The 20,659-nt window shown below is 40.4% G+C and overlaps 1 protein-coding gene across 1 annotated transcript in view; it reads left to right on the forward strand.

Moving 5' to 3' along the window:
* CAMK1D (calcium/calmodulin dependent protein kinase ID) overlaps positions 1-20,659 on the forward strand; it is a 401,220-nt gene that overhangs the window by 330,426 nt on the left and 50,135 nt on the right. The window contains exons 4-5 of the mRNA XM_073619503.1: positions 9,652-9,790; positions 9,934-10,060. Coding sequence (XP_073475604.1) covers positions 9,652-9,790; positions 9,934-10,060 — 266 coding nt within the window. The remainder of the gene's footprint in view (positions 1-9,651; positions 9,791-9,933; positions 10,061-20,659) is intronic.

Here is a 20,659-nt window from a genome sequence, read left to right on the forward strand (position 1 = left end):
TTGAGTTGTGGGGGATCTTTGTATTTAAAATCATTTAAGATTTTATCATGTAAGATTTAGATGCAATACCAGGTTTTCCCAGCAGGTGACACGTAAGTGAAATTTCTCATTGAAGTTCTACAAATCCTTTAGCAGTTGATGGGGGCATTTTAAAAATTTGACAGTTCATATTGATGCAAATAATCTCAGTGGACCTGGTAATTTAAATGGCAGACATTTTTCCAAGGAATCTGATTTCACTTTGTTACTAAGGGGTCGGCATTTCTCTTTCTATGGTGTTGATTTACTGGAGAGTGCAAAATCTGGTGCAGTTCTGCATAAAAAACAATCAGCTTCCAGGTTATTTTGTCAAAGCTTAAAGCGTAACTCCACTTTTGTTGAGGAAAATAATTTAAATTTAAATGTATCACCACAAGATGGCGTTGTGGATACAGATAGGTATGATTGTGCCAACGTCCTAAATATATTGCAACATTTGTTCAAAAGAAGGAAACATGGACTTTAGAGGCACATCTGTAGCTTTGAAATACAAAATTAACTTTTATTAATCATTAAAATTCACATTATTGACATGACATGTTAAAAACAAAATATGGTGTTTGGTCTAAACGATGCTCACACCACCTAACACAACCAACTATTACCACAGTGGAACAGATCAATCAATAATGATTCCAAATTAGATGATGTCAAATGGAAGGATCAGCTGGTGAATCTGTCTCTGTCTGGAGAGATACGGACGGTGGGTCTTCGTTACATTTACTGGCTCTGGCCTTAACACTGTTGGAGCTCTACTGGCCCCCTACACTTAAAGTGGACTTTATATAGGAATAGCCATATTGGGCTTCCCCTTTCCATGTGTATGGTACTAGTGCCTGGTTCAAAGTTCCCTAGTTTGACTATTGAGGATATGTTATTACCCCCGTCCCACACAAGTTATAAGGACCCTTCAATCTCTATATTGCTTAAGGCATGAAAAACCACTGATTGCTGGATGATCCTGCCAGGTTTGCCTGCGGATATTGTTTCGTATACTATGCACCACTGCAAGCTCGTGAAGAAGCGCTTAAGGGCGCGTAACATGTAGCGTTTTCTTCACTACGTCTCTACAACCAACCAGCTGCTCCTTCCATTTGACATCATCTCATTTTGAATCATTATTGATCGAACTGTTCCACTGTGGTAATAGTCTCTTGTGTTAAGCAAAAAATAAAAGGTCTGCAGTCACCAATGATACACCTCCATCCCTATATACATATGCAAAAAAAGAGAGTCGCCCTGGGACTTTGAATGAAGTGGTCACAGTTAGCCACTGAGTAACAAGAGTAATAGCAGTATAAATGTTTATTAAAATTAATGTACATACATGGATAATATAGCATATTAGCTCAGCCAATGGATTTGCACATAATGAAGAGAATAAATAAAGTTGATACAAACGTTATACAATGCAGTATATACAAATGCACGCATCAGAAAACCCGAGATCATTGCTCGCTCATCAGGGGTGGATGTGGATGAGATGTATCTAAATAGACAAAAATATCACAGTGGTAGATGTAAGAACAATGGCAGAATGGGCCAGAGCAAAACGTCCCAATACTTACCAATAAACAAAACCAGAGTTTCCATCGCTGAACCCCCAAATGGATGGCAGCAGCCAGAGTATGGCACGGGAGCTGAGGGGGAGAAGACGGACACGGGTACCCCCAGGGGGGATGCCAGGTGGCAGACATGGCATAAGTGAAGGTGAATGGTCCTATTGTCTCAGTATGTAGCTTGATAGATATCAGCTGTAAACATGTCTCAATGATTTGCCAAATTTAGTAAGATGAACAACAAGTTATATAATGTAATAATATTTTTGTATGAGAGCATGTATACTCTAGCATAAGTATATGTGTCAAGCTTTACTAAAAAAGCAGAGTAGACAAAAGTTGTACAATTATTTGTATAGAAACATACGTGGACTAACCTGATCCAATAATGGCGCAGACATAGAGACCATGGGTAAGAAAGTAAATCCTGAAAAAATGTGTTTGTCTGGGAAAGAAAAAAGGAAAGAGGTGGTGTGAAAAGCAGTGTTATACAGGCATACCCCACTTTTAAGTACACAATGGGGTTTATTTACTAAAGCTGGAAAGTGCAAAATCAGGCTCACTTCTGCATAGAAATCAATGAGCTTCTAACACCAGCTTGTTCAATTAAGCTTTGGTAATAAAACCTGGAAACGAATTGGTTTCTATGCAGAAGTGAGCCTGATTTTACACTTTTCAGCTTTAGTAAATAAACCCCATTGTGTACTTAAAAGTGGGGTATGCCTGTAAATGAAACACAAAAATGCAGGGAATGCAAATAAAGCCCAAGGTGAGTGCTGGGGGGTGGAGAGAGTGTATTTACCTTGATATGCAAACAGCTGAACAGCAATGGAAATCTCTGTGGTGTGCATAGTATTAATGACCAAAGGAAGTGATCTTAACCATGTCTCACCCCTGACTTATATCCCCAAAGGGGTCCGGTCCGCTCCGCCCCCAACGCCATGTGAGGATGGATTGGTGTGCCGACACCCAGGGTGTCAGCTACCAATGTGAGTACGCATGCGCAGTGGACTCCCGTCCATCCAAGATGACAAACTGCACTCCCACTGGGTGACAGCGCAACTGTGGAAGCCACCCAATGGGTGTAGGAGCATAGCGCCGATATGCCGGTGGCCCCCCACAATGTCCATGGGACAAGGGGGGGGGGGACAGCAGGAGACAAGGAATCTCCCTTAGCATATTGCAGCTCCCATGCCAGACAAAAACCGCCAACCGCCAGAGGAGACAGCAAAGGACACAAAGGCCACAGAACACCACCACTGTTGGAGTCAAGGTCAAAGGCTAAAACATGTATATGAAATATATTTGTGAAAACAGTGGCTGGTGGTGACAGCAGGCCATATTATCCATGTATGTACATTAATTTTAATAAACATTTATACTGCTATTACTCTTGATACTCAGTGGCTAACTGTGACCACCTCATTTAAAGTCCCAGGGCGACTCTCTCTTTTTTTGCATAGTCTGTTGTGTTAGGTGGTGTGAGCGTCGTTTTGACTAAACACCATGTTTTGTTTTTAACATGTCATGTCAATAATGTGAATTTTCAGAATAAATAAAAGTTTATTTTGTATTTTAACGCTAAAGATGTGCCTCTAAAGTCCATGTTTCCTTCTTTTGAATACATTTTGTTGAGAAAAAAACATTCCCCTCTGGGTGATCTATGTACATTGCAAGGATTATAACAACCTTTGTTTCAGATTCCTACCTTTTGTTATTCTGAAGAAATCTCTGTTTGTTTCTCTGTGCCCTTGTGCTAAGTGTTTCTAATGGGAGTGGTTTTATAGTTATGAGTCAGCTGTGCAGCTGCAGAGCACTAATGAGGAAAGCTGCCGGGCCTGCTTCCCTTTAGACGTGTTCCTATTGGGAGTATCTCACTAAAAATGGCATTTTTGTTGCAGGGGGATGCCTGAAATCTGACTTGTATCTTAGGCAGACTTCTGGCAAAATTGGGGAGCCAATCACACAAGCAGGAAATTATGTTTCTGGGGGGTGGTCAGTACACATTCTGTGTACAGAACAACTCCAGGTAGCCATATTACATTGCTTTTTCATAAAATTACAACAGTTGCAGATTGAAAAGGAAAGGTTATTTTTAATAACATTTAATTACAATATGACATGTCACAATTGTATACGTTATATTATTTTTTCTTTATTTGCTATTTTTTTCTCCCACAAAAGTGGTGTTACCCTTTAATTGAATGAACTGAAGTTAAAAGCTGGCCATGCATACCTGCACCAGATTTTGCACTCTCCAATTTTAGTAAATCAAATACAATATGTTTGTGGATAAAGTCTTCATTCCCATTAGTTAGCCTTATCCATCCCCCATGTCCAATAAGATTACCCTTATTATCTACTAAGGTGTATTCATTGGACAGATATTAGTGGGAGTGGGAGGCTTAGTTTAGGGGTGATGTTGTAAATGCCTCTTTCCTTTCCTGCTTAAAGTTACTCATACAGCTATAGTAATGGTTACTGTATAAATAAACATTGAAACCCTTGAAAAATGTAATCTGAAGTAGATGCACCGTACATATGTTTAAATATGTAATATACTGATGACCATTGCAATGGACATTTAAAATATCTACAGACATTTAAAATTCACTTAAAGTGTTACTAAACCTACAACAGTAAAATCAGTCTGTATATGCAGTAAAGCATGCTTGCTGTACTCACTGTGGAACCTAAGGGTTAATCCTCTGCAATGTGTAAAAAGGCTGTTTGATCCTGTCTTCTCTGATCCTCCCCTTGTTCCACTGTCCCCAATCCGTCTTCTGATAGAACAGAGCCTTTGGAGTTACTCTGCACATGCTCAATTTGCTGTGTATTGTTAGAGGGTGTTTTTTTCTTGGGAGGGTGCATGTGATCAGCACAGGGCCAATAAGAACTATCCAGACAGAGGCTCAGGGGGTCATGCAGCCTCATAGGACAGTCTGAGGAGAATGAAAACTCCTCCTACAAGCTTTAACCAGACACTGATAGTAGTCATAAGACTGCTATATACTGCTGATGAGAAAAGGTATTTAGCAGTTTATATTTACTAAAATAATTGCATGTCTATTTTCTGTGTGCTGTGGAAGACCAGATAGAGTGAATGCAGGGTCCTGGGTTTAGTAACACTTTAACTCTATGCTTTGCTTTTAGCACCGTTTATTGAATAAGTCAGCAGACCTACATGTTAGAGCCTACAATGTACATAGCTGCCAACTGTCCCTGATTTCTATGGGCCGCCTCTTGTTTTGAAATTATGTAAATGTAAACTATGACTGTGTAATGTCCATAAATCAAATATATATATATATATATATATATATATATATATATATATATATATATATATATAACCCTGTTTTGTTCAAAAAAGTTCTTGTTCTTTCTATATTGTACTGAAAGACAAAGTAATTTTTTTTAAATAGGAGTATATGTAAATGTCTAAAGAAAATATACTCCAATTTAAATGGGGATGTTGTAATCCACAGTTCTGTTAGACAGGCATGAATCAAGAAACTTTGACATGTATATGGAGATACTGCATACACTCTGGAAATACCATGCATTTCAATAACAAGGCAATTAAGCCAGCAGATGGCTCCCTAATGTTTTGTAATATACTTGGGAGAGATAAAGGAGCCAAGGTCAGTTTAACGACTATAAACACATAGGTTATGTCCCAGAATCATGATTTAGCAAGTTGTGATTTTATAGAAAAGTAAAAAAAAAAATAAATGTGTAGGTATTTATATTATTTTAGGTCACATAATGAAATATGAGTTGCTTCATATTGGATCAACTCATCATTGTTGGAACATCATATTAGATCTGCTCTTTCCTTTGCTAAAACTTTATTTCAGTATTAAATAAAGAACCTGTAAATCTGGAATAAGATGGGCAGGCTTACTACAATGAAATATGTTACCAGCGGTAACCAAATCTGAGATCAATGTCCCAATTTTTTTTAGAAAAAAAAATGCAAATCTGGTTAAAAAACAGCATGGACTGTAGCTCTTCAGTACATGGATCCTTTATTTTAAAATGCTGCTTTGTCCAACCTTGAAGAGCTGTCATCATTTGAAATGTAACATTTATGTACTCTCAATTTTGATAACATAAGAGTTTTATTGCAAGGAGTCTAGGGGGGTTATTTACGAAAGGCAAATCCACTTTGCACTGCAAGTGCACTTGGAAGTGCAGTCGCTCTGAACCTAAGGGGTAGATCTGAAATAAGTGGAAGCTCTGCTGATTTTATCATTCAATCACGTGCAAGCTAAAATGCTCTTTTTTATTTTCCTTGCATGTCCCCCTCGGATATACAGCGACTTAACTTTCAAATGCACTTGCAGTGCAAAGTGGATTTTCCTTTAGTAAATAACCCCCTAGGTCCTGCCAGCATTGGCTGGGGACAAGATACCAGTGTAGTGGTAAAGCCGTATTTACTATAGCAGTGCTTGAAGACTTGTTTCTCTGAAGATTTGGCAGATTCTTGTGCTACCTGCCTGCAATAACTGTCTAGTGAGGGCTCTTAAGGCATCTTTCACTTTGGTGAAGTGTTCCTATAACTTCGCCTGCCAGTGGAAGTACTTAACAAGGATACCTACAGTAGAACTACACTGGGAACATTATTGCTGATCTGTGTCACCGTACAGCAAAATATCTCTTCTTGTTCCAGGGGCAGCTGTAAAATTTTATATTACCCTTTGCTTTGTGTTCTGGTTGCAGTGGCCACCGTGTGGCTGTTAGAACATGACACAATGCTTCATTCCTAGGTACCTCTAACAGGCTTCTTCCCCTAATTTCACATTTGTCCCCACTCCCAGAAAGACAAAAATATGCATCCATTCACCAGCCTATGTATTCTACCAGGCCCAACATGTCACCCCCTAAGGATAGACCATTGGTTGCAAGCGGAGGTGAGTCCAATCAAGTTTAAGAGCTACTACAGGGTCTCACCAATTCTTGTAGTGGATATCGGCACTTTCCCATTTCAGGCAATCTTCCTGTCCTGCCCCCAATTCCAGTCCAATTTAGTGTATTAGGAACTCTCCAGGTATTTCCCAGCCGGTAAATACCAAACGCTGGAAACTCTACATCTCTGCTGAAAGGGTCCCACCATGTCTCATTGGGTCTAACTCCTGTCTCCTTAGACTCTCTGCGCAAACTCTCTCTGCCTCTGAGACTCAACCCACTAAATAAACATTAGGCCAAACTGGGACATCCCCTTAAACCAGAACAAATGTTGAGTGTGATTCTTCCCTGAGGTCACCCAGATTACAGTAAAACATGAAGTCAAACTGGGACATCCCCTTACAACCAGAACAAATGTTGAGTGTGATTCTTCCCAGAGGTCACCCAGATTACAATAAAAACCTAAAACAGGTACTAATGTTTCCCCATTCAAAACCTAGAATAATCATATCTTGCCGATCTCACTGCATTTAATAAAAATCTGATTAGTTGCTATTCATTTTTATACTTAAACCAAACATATACTTAAAACTTTCACTGTGTCAAATGTTAAAGATTGACTCATTAAACTTAAAAAAGATATATGCCAATCTACTGCTGGCCATAAATATTGCATGGTTATACAATCTACTAAGTTTGATAAAGTTTAACAGAAATTCAAATGTGTTTGGGCTCATATAGGAGCCATTGTATTCATAACATCTGGATGAGGTTATTACACAGTGATTGGATTGGTTGGAATTGTATGAGCAGATTATTTATATCTAATGATATGTTGCATACAATCTCCTCTTTCAATCAATTTTTGTACATCTTAATTATACAATATTTTTTATTTTATGCCAGTCATCCCAAGCTAAGGCAAGGGCTTTGCAAGGTAATTTATTCTTCTACTATTTACGGATTTAACCACTTGCTGGTAGTTTCCTCATTTTGAATCAGGAGATTAAAATATACCATAATAAAGGATGGAATATTGCTGACACTATACATTTTCTGAGTACCATGGAGAGACCAGATAGTTGGAGTCAGTGATCCACATGAGTTGCCATAATGGCCACGGTCTGCAGGATGTCTGCATAAAAGAGTAGTTTCTTGTGGTTGCAGGTTGCTTTTTGTGTAGCTTAAAATGTAGTTCTGCAGCAGACTGTACAAGCAAGTTTTAGTGGTCACCTTAACAGATACATTTTCAAAATATGTTTAAAGTAAAACTACAACTTTTTAGCTGAAGTATGCAACCTCTCAACATTGGAAGATTGTATTGTGCCCCAAATCTTGATTACCTGTAATTTTATTGCAAATTCTGATCACAAGGATCTAATTAACACTACTTGTTGCCAAAACATGGGTACTCAACCTGTGGCCCTCCAGCTGTTGTGGAACTACAAATCCCATCATGCCTCTGCCTTTGGGAGTCATGCTTGTAACTGTCAGCCTTGCAATACCTCATGGGACTTGTAATTCCACAACAGCTAGAGGGCTACAGGTTGAGCACCCATGGCCTAAAGGATGTGGTAGGTGGGGTTACCCACACTCCCCATACCTTCTAGTAGCCCTTCCAATTATTTACAGCATGTGATGTCACTGCATCATCAGCAAGTCCAGACGATGCAAAGGGAGCCAACGGGCTCTTGTGGCAGTGCCCTTAAACATTGTCGAAAAGAGGACGTTGGGCATTAATTAATTTTGTTGGCCAGAATAATAATTTATTATTCCCATTAAAATGAATTAATGCTCAGGTGCTGAACACGCCTAGAGTTAATGTGTGTTTGCACGCATTAAGCGTTTCTCTGCCATAATGCTGCTGCTCCTGGATGCACTGGCAGTGGGGGGGAGGGGTTCTGCCTTTAAACACCCCTGTCTCTAAATGCCACTAAACCCCTGCATGTGCATTGACACATAGGGGTTGATTTACTAAAGGCAAATAGACTGCGCACTTTTCAAAGTACAGTTGGCCTCTGTAAGTGCAATTGCTCCAGAGCATAGTAAATGAGGTAAGGCTTCACTTTGCAAGGAGTACCCAATCACGTGCAGGGAAAATTTAAAAAAAAAAAACAACATTTTTGCTTGCACATGATTGGATGATGGAAAGCAACAGAGTTTCTGCTTGTTTACTAAGCTCTGGAGCAATTGCAAAGTGCACAGTCTTTTTCCCTTTAGTAAATCAACCCCAATGCAACCCCAGGGGCATTTAAATGCAGAATCCCTAACAGGGATTTAAAGGTAAATCTAGACTAGTGGTTCTTAGCTCCTGTCCTCAGGACCCATTAGCAGGCCAGTATTACCTTGGGGAGATGCAGAATACTACAATCACTGAGCAGCAAATGATAATACCTGTGATGTATTTCAGTTATCTTGCAAACCTGGCCTGTTAGTGGGTCCTGAGGACAGGAGTTGAGAACCACTGATTTAGACAGTCACTTATCTTTACTATTAATGCCTAATTGCATGTTTGTTTTTTTGTTCATCCCTTAGTTCTACTTTAATATTTTTCTAAAATGTTAAACCAGATACACAGATAACTAAGATTGCTGAGAATGGTACTAGTCGTGAAGTCAAGGTTATGGCTATTTTTATTTCTTTCAATCCCATGTTATAGCTCTAGTGTTGTTGGACAAATGCCGGGAATGATGGATTAAAAGGTATATTGTAAGGAGAGTTGCAGTAATGAAAAACAAAAGCATATTTCTGGCAGTCACAGCTATATCGATTTTTGATTGTTTTATATTTGCCACTAAACAGAGGATTTTATTGCATTTGCTTGGGGATTATGTGCTGTGTCTTTATTCCTGTGTGTTGACTTCCATTTTAACTATCAGACTAGATAACATCTTCAGAGTGTTCCTTTTATTGCCCATGTCCTGCCTGCAAATTAACAACACACTTCAATAAATACCAATCAATTAGGTAGGCAATAAATCATTAATGGCAAAGGGATGGACACAGTTTAACTTTGGACATAATATGGCTGCCAAAGATTCTATAATGTTATATCATTTATTACATTTACACTTTGGAGTTATCCATGCAGAATGGCACATTTGAGTATGCTTGTTATTCATTTCAAATGTTTGTTTTACAGAGTTTCTGGAGGAGAGCTCTTCGACCGAATAGTGGAAAAAGGATTTTACACTGAAAAAGATGCAAGCACGCTTATCCGACAGGTGTTAGACGCCGTTTTCTACCTTCACAGGCTTGGAATCGTACATAGGGATCTGAAAGTGAGTAACAATATTGAAACCTTGTGCTTGGTGTGGCTGACACTCCCTACTGGTTTCATCATGTACTAAACTGTGAAGGTATCAGTTCCCATGTGGACCAGTTACAAACTCACATGATATCTTCTATGGTTTTTCCTGTCTAGCCTGAGAATCTGCTGTATTTTAGTCAAGAAGGAGAATCAAAGATTATGATCAGCGATTTTGGTCTCTCCAAGATGGAAGGTAAAGGAGATGTGATGTCTACAGCCTGTGGAACCCCTGGGTATGTTGGTAAGTGACAGCACAATGGTGCATTGAACGAATACAGAAATCTTAGTGGAAGCCATTAAACAAAAGTGATAATCACCATATCTGTATTTACTTCCGTTTCCCAAAGTGCATTAGGTCTTGGTGACATATTAGAAGATCATGAGTCACAAAGTTTTATTTAACAATATGGTGCCATTACAGCCTGGAGGAGTTTCCTGCTCTCACTGAGGCCCCTTTCACACTGGGACGCTTTGCAGGCGCTACAGCGCTAAAAACAGAGCCGCTGCTGTGTCTCCAGTGTGAAAGCCCCGAGGGCTTTCACAATGGAGCGGTGCGCTTGCAGGATGGAAAAAAAACTCCTGCAAGCAGCATCTTTGGAGCGGTGAAGGAGCGGTGTATTCACCGCTTCTAGACCACTCCTGCCCATTGAAATCATTGAGGCAGCGCAGCTATATCGCCAGCCTGCCTGCAGTTTTAACCCTTTTTCGGCCACTAGCGAGGGTTAAAACTGCCTTGCTAGCGGCTGAATAGCGTCACTAAAACGACAGTAAAGCGCCTCTAAAAATAGAGGCGTTTTACTGCCGACACACCCACCGCCCCAGTGTGAAACCGGCCTGAGTGAAAGGAACTGTCCACTGTATGACATCTGAGTCCTTCTCAAGGAATCAGATTACTCTGATTATTGTATTCATTTTAGTTTTTAACTTGGTTAGAAAAGGGCATGGACATGCAAACTTCACCTGTGACTTTTTTCATTATGATCAACAGATTGCATCTGTGCTGAACTCGTGCAGTTCTTAAAGTCTTAAAGAGAAAGTAAACTTCCATCTTTAGGTTTTACCTATAGGTAAGCCCAGGGCTTTTTTTCTCAGAGAATAGGTGCTGGAACTTCCACCTACTGAGTCACTTCTTGTCTCTGCCCCCTACCCACCTCCGAGCAACATCTCTTGGTTCCACCCCCTACCCACCTCCTAGCACCGTCTCATTCAGAGAATACAGAGCCAAGTATGATTATGTCATGCTATGCTAAAGTAATTTGTATGGAAATTGGTAATAACAAGAAAAGCAGTACAATAGATCCCCTGCAACCAGCAGCAATATACCCCCCAGCAACAATAGACCCCCCAGCAACATAGGACCCCTGCAACAAAATATCATCCCAACAATAGACCCCCGGCAGCAAGACCAGATCTCCCAGCGGCCAGCATCAAAAGACTCTCCAGCAGCCAGAAACAAAAGACCCCTTCTTTAACAGTAGATCTCTTCCAGCAGCAGTTGACCCCCCAGGCAACATAACCTCCCCCCCAGCAACAATAGATCCCCCACCAGCAACAATAGACCTCCCCAGCAACAATAGGCCACCACACAAAAACAGATCCCCTCCAGCAACAATAGATCTTCCAGCATCCAGCATCAGTAGACCCTCCAGCACACCACAGTACCCCTTGCCATTAGATACATTCAGTGCTGGAGGTGCCGGAACTGCGTTCCCCTTCGTTCCTGCTGAAAAAAAGCCCTGGGTAAGCCTATATTAAGTCTTCCCTATAGGTAGTGTAAATATCTCCTAAACATGCACCGTTTAGGAGGTTTTTACTGTCCTAGCAGCCAGTTACCTCACTGGCACATGCGCTCTGAAGGAACAGACGCCCGTGCGGTTTCTTTAGAGCAGTGTGCTGTGACCGGCGACTCCGGACAGTCATAGAGCCATGTATACTAGCACATTATGCCTTTGCCTTGCAGGTTATGGCAAAAAAAAAAAGTGCAGCGGTTTACAACCGCTTTACAGTGGACCTTTCAGGAACTTTACAAGTCTGCATGAATAAATTGCTGACATGTCACACTGTACAGCAGCAAAATAATAAAAAAAAAAAAGTTTCACATTTTTTAATCAAAAGCAGTTGTTAAGCTACAATAAATTGATTTTGCCTGGTGTGAGACAATATCATCAGTCTGTTGCAGGTAAAAGAAAGCATTTTCTCAGTCACCCCTCATCCAGTGACCATACTGCACATTGTAACTTTGTAGTAAGCCACAAGATGAAAGAGTGCAGCAGATGGTTGATCTATAGCAGGCATTTGTGAAAGCTGCACATGTGCCAAGGATATAAATGCTTGTGTCTTCTCTAAGCTTGCATCTCAGTCCAGAAAGTAGATGCTAATCCTGAATGATGCCTGAATAAAGATACTCTCTATTATCAAAAGTAATGGGACACCGGCCTTTACACACTTATGAACTTTAATGGCATCCCAGTCTTTGTCTGTAGGGTTCAATATTGTGTTGGCTCACCCTTCACAGCTATAACACCTTCAACTCTTCTGGGAAGGCTGTCCACAAGGTTTAGGAGTGTGTCTATGGAAATGTTTGACCATTCTTCCAGAAGCGCATTTGTGGTCAGGGACTGATGTGGGACGAGAAGGCCTGTCTCGCAGTTTACGCTCTAATTCATGCCAAAGGTGTTCTGTCGGGTTGTGGTCAGGACTCTGTGCAGGCCAATCAAGTTCATCCACCCCAAAATCGCTCATCCATGTCTTTATGGACCTTGCTTTGTGCACTGGTCCAAATCATTTGGTGGAGGGGAATTCTGGTGTGGGGTTGTTTTTTAGGGGTTGTGTTTGGCCCCTTAGTTCCAGTGAAGGAAACACTTAAGGCGTCAGCATACCAAGACATTTTGGACAATTTCATGCTCCCAACTTTGTTGGAACAGTTTGGGGATGGCCCCTTCCTGTTCCAACATGACGAACACCAGTGCACAAAGCAAGGTCAATAAAGACATGGATGAGTAAGTTTGGGGTGGAGGAACTTGACTGGCCTGCACAGAGTCCTGACCTCAACCTGCTAGAACACCTTTGAGCCAGGCCTTCTCATCCACATTAGTGCCTGACCAAATGCGCTTCTGGAAGAATGGTCAAACATTCCCATAGGCAAACTCTTAAACCTTGTGGACAGCCTTCCCAGAAGAGCTGAAGCTGTTATAGCTGCAAAGGGTGGGCCAACTCAATATTGAACCCTACGGACTAAGACTGGGATGCAATTAAAGTTCATGTGCGTGTAAAGACAGGTGTCCCAATATTTTTGGTAATATAGTGTAGTTCTGTTCTTTTGGAAAGAAAAGCAGATGAAGATATTGAAGAGCAAATGCAGTAATCCCTGTGATACACGTATGTATTACTTAGCATGCATTGACTTAACATATAACGAATATCTACCAAATCAGTTGAAAACATATATACATGACAAACACAGCCTTTGTGGTAGGATACAACTTAATATGCTTTTATTTAGTTTCCCATACATGTGCTGAAGTATACTCACTGGAGGACAGGCCCCATGCACACTGGGCAATTAGCCTAGAGTATGGTAGCAAACTGCAGGCAGAGGGCACAATTGTCCCATCCAGCCCTACTGCTGGCAACCTTGGCAAACTATCCCTTTTGTTCATTTGATTTCCTTTAATCATGGAAGCTCAGCATCACATGTAGGTGTCACCTCCAACCTCTACCTGCAAATACAGCCTGTCTACTAGCACCCACACCTCCAGACTGACTTCAACTCATAAAGGCATTTTGATATGTCCATAATGCCTCTCAATAGCCAGCCCACTTCTCTTGGTTGTACATAGGGAGCTATGTACAGCACCCTGTCAGCCCCTCCCACTAGCCATGATTTGCCTGCATTGCATAGAGAATCACAAAGATCCAGTGATGATATCACTGTGTCCTAAAATAAGGCATGTAATGAAAGCAGAATGGTTGTATAAAAATGTCATTAGCTTGATTGATAAGGGAGAATAGGAGGAGGAGAAGGCAAATAATAATTGGATTGAACTTTAGGTTTTAAGTTAATAAAAAAAAATTTAACCGTAAGAAATAAAAAGCATATGCTTTAAAAGAGTTGGCTATGGAAGCAATCTGTGCATAGCAAATGATTTTTGATGTTGCTGTGAGAAGCTAATATAGTGTTTTAGAAATGGTATAGTATCTTTTTTAATATCGAGTTAAAAGCTATGTCAAGGGCAAGTAAAGTAGATGTCCGGAATCCTCCCTTTTAATGTTAATGCTTTTGAGAGCCCATTGGATTGTGTTTTCTTACTAGGCTCAAATACAAATCTGGGTAGAGGGAAACAATCATATTTACATATAGCATTTACAAAAATCTGCTTTAATATTAAGTGTAGATTAGTGTGATAAGCAGTTAAAATGTATGCAGCGCAATGGGGAACAGTAGGGGGGGGGCAGCATTTGAAAGGTGGGTTCTTGTATAGCCTAGACTTCTACTTCACATTTTCCTTGGGATGAACCATTTGTGATATGTTAGGCCCCTTTCACACTGGAGCGGGGGCGTTGTCGGCAGTAAAGCGCCGCTATTGTAAGCGTCGCTTTACCGTTGGTATTGGGCCGCTAGCGGGACGGTTTTACACCCCTGCTAGCGGCTGAGAAGGGCTTAAAACAACCGCAAAGCGCCTCTGCAGAGGATAGATAGATAGATAGATAGAGAGAGAGAGAGAGAGATAGAGAGAGAGAGAGAGAGAGAGAGAGAGATAGATAGATAGATAGATAGATAGATAGATAGATAGATAGATAGATAGATAGATAGATAGATAGATAGATAGATAGATAGATAGATAATGTTGACAGAGATTTCAGATATACATACATGATACGTGAATGTTTGGGTAATTGACATTATTGATATCCTTTGCTTGTCTCTGCTTATGCATTTAGACTGTAGTTGCTGAAAACGCTCAAGACACTTTTGTCTCTTTAAGTTAACAAGGGTATTTTTAGCCTTTTTCTGCTGCCAAGCACCGACCATGGGTGCTGCATTCTGCAGGGCTGTCCTGGACTATTGGTAGTCCTGGAACAGGAATTGATGCACCTATAGTTTCCTCTATAAAATGCACAAAAAGTTGCTGCTGTGGAAAATACTAATCGGAGGCAGGGAATCTGAAGGTCAGTTAGTAGAGTTTTATTAAATTAATATGATGCATTATGAAATTGCATTAAATCTGGCAGTGGGTGACCAAGAGCTGTTCTGCTAGAGGCAGCACTTTTTAGACAAACAGAAAAAATGCTTTGTACACTGACAGTTCTGTAAAAGCTGGCAGTGTGAACAGGTGACCAAGAGTTTGCGCAGCACTTTATATACAATTCAATACAGGAGGGCCCTGCTATATATTCCATTTGTGGCAATTGTCTCAATTACCAAGGTTCAGCCACCCTGAACTTGGAGTTTTTGTCTTTCTGGGTAGGGGTTAGGCAGTTTATCTGTGGTGTTTGCTGAGTTTAGGAATTTTGGCAAGTTTACTTTTTTTTTTGAAGGTTCATTGCCAGAAACTTTAGAAAAAAAGGACAAGATAACTTGAGTTTTTTTTTTTTATAATGTGGTGATAAAATTGTCATGATATGTATACTGTAATCTGAATTTATAAAGCTTGACAAATGGATTTAAGTTATCTTGAAAGCTTGCATCTTTAATAACTTCAGTTAGCAAATAAAGGGTATCACTTGACCTAGACAAAACCCAAAAAATACCCAAGCGCAATCACCTGCTATATGTACAAAATATATATGTCTCTTAGGGTGCAATGAATAGAAAGAAATTAATCAAATTAAATATACAGTGCCTTGAAAAAGTATTCATACCCCTTGACATTTTCCACATTTTGTCATGTTACAACCAAAAACGTGAATGTATTTGATTGGGATTTTATGTGATAGACCAACACAAAGTGGCACATAATTGTAACGTGAAAGGAAACTGATAAATGTTTTTCAAAATTGTTTACAAATAAATATCTGAAAAGTATGGGGATGTCTCTACCAGCTTTGCACACCTAGAAAGTGAAATGTTTGCCCATTCTTCTTGACAAAATAGCTCAAGCTCTGTCAGATTGGATGGATAGCGTCTGTGAAGAGCAATTTTCAAAGTCTTGCCGCATATTCTCAATTGGATTTAGGTCTGTACTTTGATTCGGCCATTCTAACACATAAATATGCTATGATCTAAACCATTCCATTGGAGCTCTGGCTGTATGTTTAGGGTCGTTGTCCTGCTGGAAGGTGAACCTCTGCCCCAATTTCAAGTCTTTCGCAGACTATAACAGGTTTTCTTCTAAGATTGCCCTATATTTGGCTCCATCCATCTTCCCATCAACTCTGACCAGCTTCCCTGTGCCTGCTGAAGAAAACCATCCCCACAGTATGATGCGTGTGTTCAGGGTGATGTGTAGTGTTAGTTTTCCGCCACGCATAGCGTTTTGCTTTTAGGCCAAAAAGTACATTTTTGGTCTCATCTGACCAGAGCACCTTTTTCCAGATGTTTGCTGTGTCCCCCACATGTCTTCTTGCAAACTGCAAATGGTACTTCTTATGTATTTCTTTCAACAATGGCTTTCCTCTTGCCACTCTTCCATAAAAGCCAGATTTGTGGAGTGCATGACTAATAGTTGTCCTGTGGACAGATTCTCCCACCTGAGCTGTGGATCTCTGCAGCTCTTTCAGAATTATCATGGGCCTCTTGGCTGCTTCTCTGATTAATGCTATCCTTGCCGGGCCTGTCAGTTTAAATGGATGGCCATGTCTTGGTAGGTTTGCAGTTGTGCCATACTCTTTCCATTTTTGGATGATGGATTGAACAGTGCTCCATGAGATGTTCAAAGCTTCAGATATTTTTTTATAACTCAACCCTGCTTTAAACTTCTCTGCAACTTAATCCCTGACCTGTCTGGTGTGTTCCTTGGCCTTCATGATGCTGTTTGTTTACTAAGGTTTTCTAAAAAACAATTGTTTCTACTAAATTTTTATTAGTCGTATCAGAGTAAAGGGGGCTGAATACAGATGCACGCCACATTTTTCAGATATTTATTTGTAAAAAAATTGGAAAACCATTTATCATTTTCCTTCCACTTCACAATTATGTGCCACTTTGTGTTGGCATAAAACATTTTAAGTTAATTACATTCAGTCTTAATAAAAAAATAATATAATTTTAGCAGAGAGCACTATATGGCCTGCTTCTTTTTGAGCTTTATATCATCCTGGATCTTCTTACAATGGAGGATGGAAGTGGAATGTGGAGCTTCTAATATTGGAGTAGAGATCATCCCTGTGGCTTATGAGAACCCTTTTTAAAGGGGAAGGTGCATATGACCTATTTGTTAGGTCTGGTCATAAGGTGAGAGCATACATTATATATTATGGCAATGGGATTTACAGTGACCAGGTTTGCACACATCTCAGGAGGGATTTTGGTCAACTCTTCTTTACAGGTCTTCTCTAAATCCTTAAGATTTCTTGGCTGTCTCTTGGCAACTAGAAGTTTTAGCTCCCTTCTTAAATTTTCTATAGAATTAAGGTCTGGAGACTGACTAGGCCACTCCATGATCTTAATGTGCTTCTTCTTAAACCACCCTTTTGTTGCCTTGGCAGTATGTTTTGGGTCATTGTCATGCTGGAAGATCCATCCACAACCCATCTTCAGTGTTCTGACGGAGGGAAGAAGGTTCTCATTTAAGATTTTTACAATACATGGCCCCGTCCATTGGCCCCTCAATGTGGCAAAGTGGGCCTGTACCTTTAGCAGAGAAACAGCCCAAAAGCATAATGTTTCCACCTCCGTGCTTGACTGTAGGGATGGTGTTCTTAGGGTCATAGTCAGCATTTTTCTTCCTCCAAATACGGTGAGTCGAGTTAATGCCAAAGAGCTCAATTTTGGTCTCAGCTGACCACAGCACTTTCTCCCAATCCTTCTCTGAATCATTTAAATGTTAATTCATTAGCATGACTGTACATGTGCCTTCTTGAGGAGGGGGACTCGCCCTGTTTGGAGGAAGAAAAATGCTGACTATGACTCTAAGAACACCATCCCTACAGTTAAGGATTTATAGAAGATCTGTAAAGAAGAGTAGACCAAAATCCCTCCTGAGATGTGTGCAAACCTGTTCACCATCTACAAGAAGCGTCTTGCCTCTGTGCTTACCAACAAGGGTTTCTCCACCAAGTACTAAGTCATGTTTTGCTTGAGGATCAAATACTGAACTGCAACTCAATTTATAACATTTGTTTTTTCTGGATTTTTGGATGATATTCTGTCTCTGTCATTTAAAATACACCTACAGTTTCTCACAAAAGTGAGTACACCCCTCACATTTTTGTATACATTTTATTATATATTTTCATGTGACAACACTGATGAAATTACACTTCGCTACAATGTAAAGTAGCGAGTGCACAGCTTGTATAACAGTGCAAATTTGCTGTCCCCTCAAAATAACTCAATACACAGCCATTAACGTCTAAACTGCTGGCAACAAAAGTGAGTATACCCCTAAGTGAAAATGTCCAAATTGGTCCCAATTAGCCATTTTCCCTCCCCGGTGTCATGTGACTCGTTAGTGTTACAAGGTCCCAGGTGTGAATGGGGAGCAGGTGTGTTATATTTGGTGTTATCATTCTCACTCTCTCATACTGATCACTGAAAGTTCAACAAGGTACCTCATGGCAAAGAACTCTCTGAGGATCTGAAAGAAAAATTGTTGCTCTACATAAAGATGGCCTAGACTATAAGATTTCCAAGACTCTGAAACTGAGCTGTAGCACGGTGGCCAAGACCATACAGTGGTTTAACAGGACATGTTCCACTCAGAACATGCCTCGCCTTGGTTGACCAAAGAAGTTGAGTGCAAAAGCTCAGTATCATATCCAGAGGTGGTTTTTGGGAAATAGACGTATGAGTGCTGCCAGCAATGCTGCAGAGGTTGAAGGAGTGAGGGGTCAGCCTGTCAGTGCTCAGACCATACGCCACACACTGCATCAAATTGGCTGCATGGCTGTCATCCCAGAAGGAAGCCTCTTCTAAAGATAATGCAGAATAAAGCCCACAAACAGTTTGCTGAAGACAAGCAGACTAAGGACGTTGATTAATGGAACCATGTCCTGTGGTCTGATGAGACCAAGATAAACTTATTTGGTTCAGATGGTGTCAAGCGTGTGTGATTGCAACCAGGTGAGGAGTACAAAGACAAGTGTGTCTTGCCTACTGTCAAGCATGGTGGTGGGAGTGTCATGGTCTTGGGCTGCATAAGTGCTGCCGGCACTGGGGAGCTACAGTTCATTGAGGCAACCATGAATGCCAACATGTACTGTGACATACTGAAGCAGAGCATGATCCCCCTCCCTTCAGAGACTGGGCCGCATGGCAGTATTCAAGCATGATATCGACCCCAAACTCACCTCCAAGACGGCCACAGCTTTGCCAGAGAAGCTGAGGATAAAGGTGGTGGACTGGCCAAGCATGTCTCCAGACCTAAACCCTATTGAGCATCTGTGGGGCATCCTCAAATGGAAGGTGGAGGAGCATAAAATCTCTAACATCCACCAGCTCTGTGATATTGTCATAGAAGAGTGGAAGGGGACTCCAGTGGCAACCTGTGAAGCTCTGGTGAACTCCATGCCCAAGAGGGTTAAGGCAGTACTGGAAGATAATGGTGGCCACACAAAATATTGACACTTTGTGCCCAATTTGGACATTTTCACCTAGGGGTGTACTCACTTTTGTTGCCAGAGGTTTAGACATTAATGGCTGTGTATTGAGTTATTTTGAAGGGACAGCAAATGTTCACTGTTATACAAGCTGTACACTCACTACTTTACATTGTAGCAAAGTGTTATTTCTTCAGTGTTGTCACATGAAAAGATATAATAACATCGTTACAAAAATGTGAGGGTGTACTTACTTTTTTTAGATACTGTATTATAAAAATTATAGACCCTTAATTTCTTTGTAATTGGGCAAACTTACAAAATCTGCAGGAGATTGAGTAATTATTTTCCCCACTGTATGAAGGAGAAGGATTTAAGATACTATGAGATACAGCTAAGTGGTACACACAGTTTTTTGCAATTTTTAGATATTTTAGGGAACATATAAAGACACTTTATTTATTCCAGCAATTTTCAGTTTATGTACACACGGGCAACATTGAGTACAATTTTGTTAATGTTTTTCCAATGTTGGGAGATGTTATGATGCTTTAAAGGACAACACACAGACATCTTGTTTTTGATTGATTTTGCTTTACTGTGATTTAAGTTCAGGAACATATGGATATGTTCTGATTTATTTCACATCTGTTTGTATGTATATTCACACGATATAGTATTGTGCAGCACTAATTTTCATATTTTATCACTTAGCCTAGGTTCACATTTATGCGGTATGGGAAACCCCATGACCTGTGTCGTTACCTGAACTGCAATCAGATTGCACTGGCCTTGCGATCTGCAGCGGGTATCAGTGCAATCTTAAAGATGCCCCAAATGCAGGTTGCAAATGCAGTGCGTTTGCCTGCACTGGATCACAGTGCAGTTCTAAAATTGGTGTATGCACGACTTTGGTTCAAAGTAATGGGCTCACATCGCCCCTCACTGAATTACATGTGAATTGAACCATAATGTGGACTGGTTCCTGTACGATTCATATGCGGTTCATAGTGTGAACTAAGGCCTAAACTCCAAATTTTCTACATGATATCTCATAGTATAATACATTTCTTTGTCTTCCAGACTTTTTTTTATATCTAGAAAAAGACAGGCCTTTAGTGAAACTTTAGTGAAGCAACCA

Source organism: Aquarana catesbeiana, linkage group LG03 (genome assembly GCF_042186555.1).
Source record: "Aquarana catesbeiana isolate 2022-GZ linkage group LG03, ASM4218655v1, whole genome shotgun sequence".
NCBI classification, from domain to species: domain Eukaryota; kingdom Metazoa; phylum Chordata; class Amphibia; order Anura; family Ranidae; genus Aquarana; species Aquarana catesbeiana.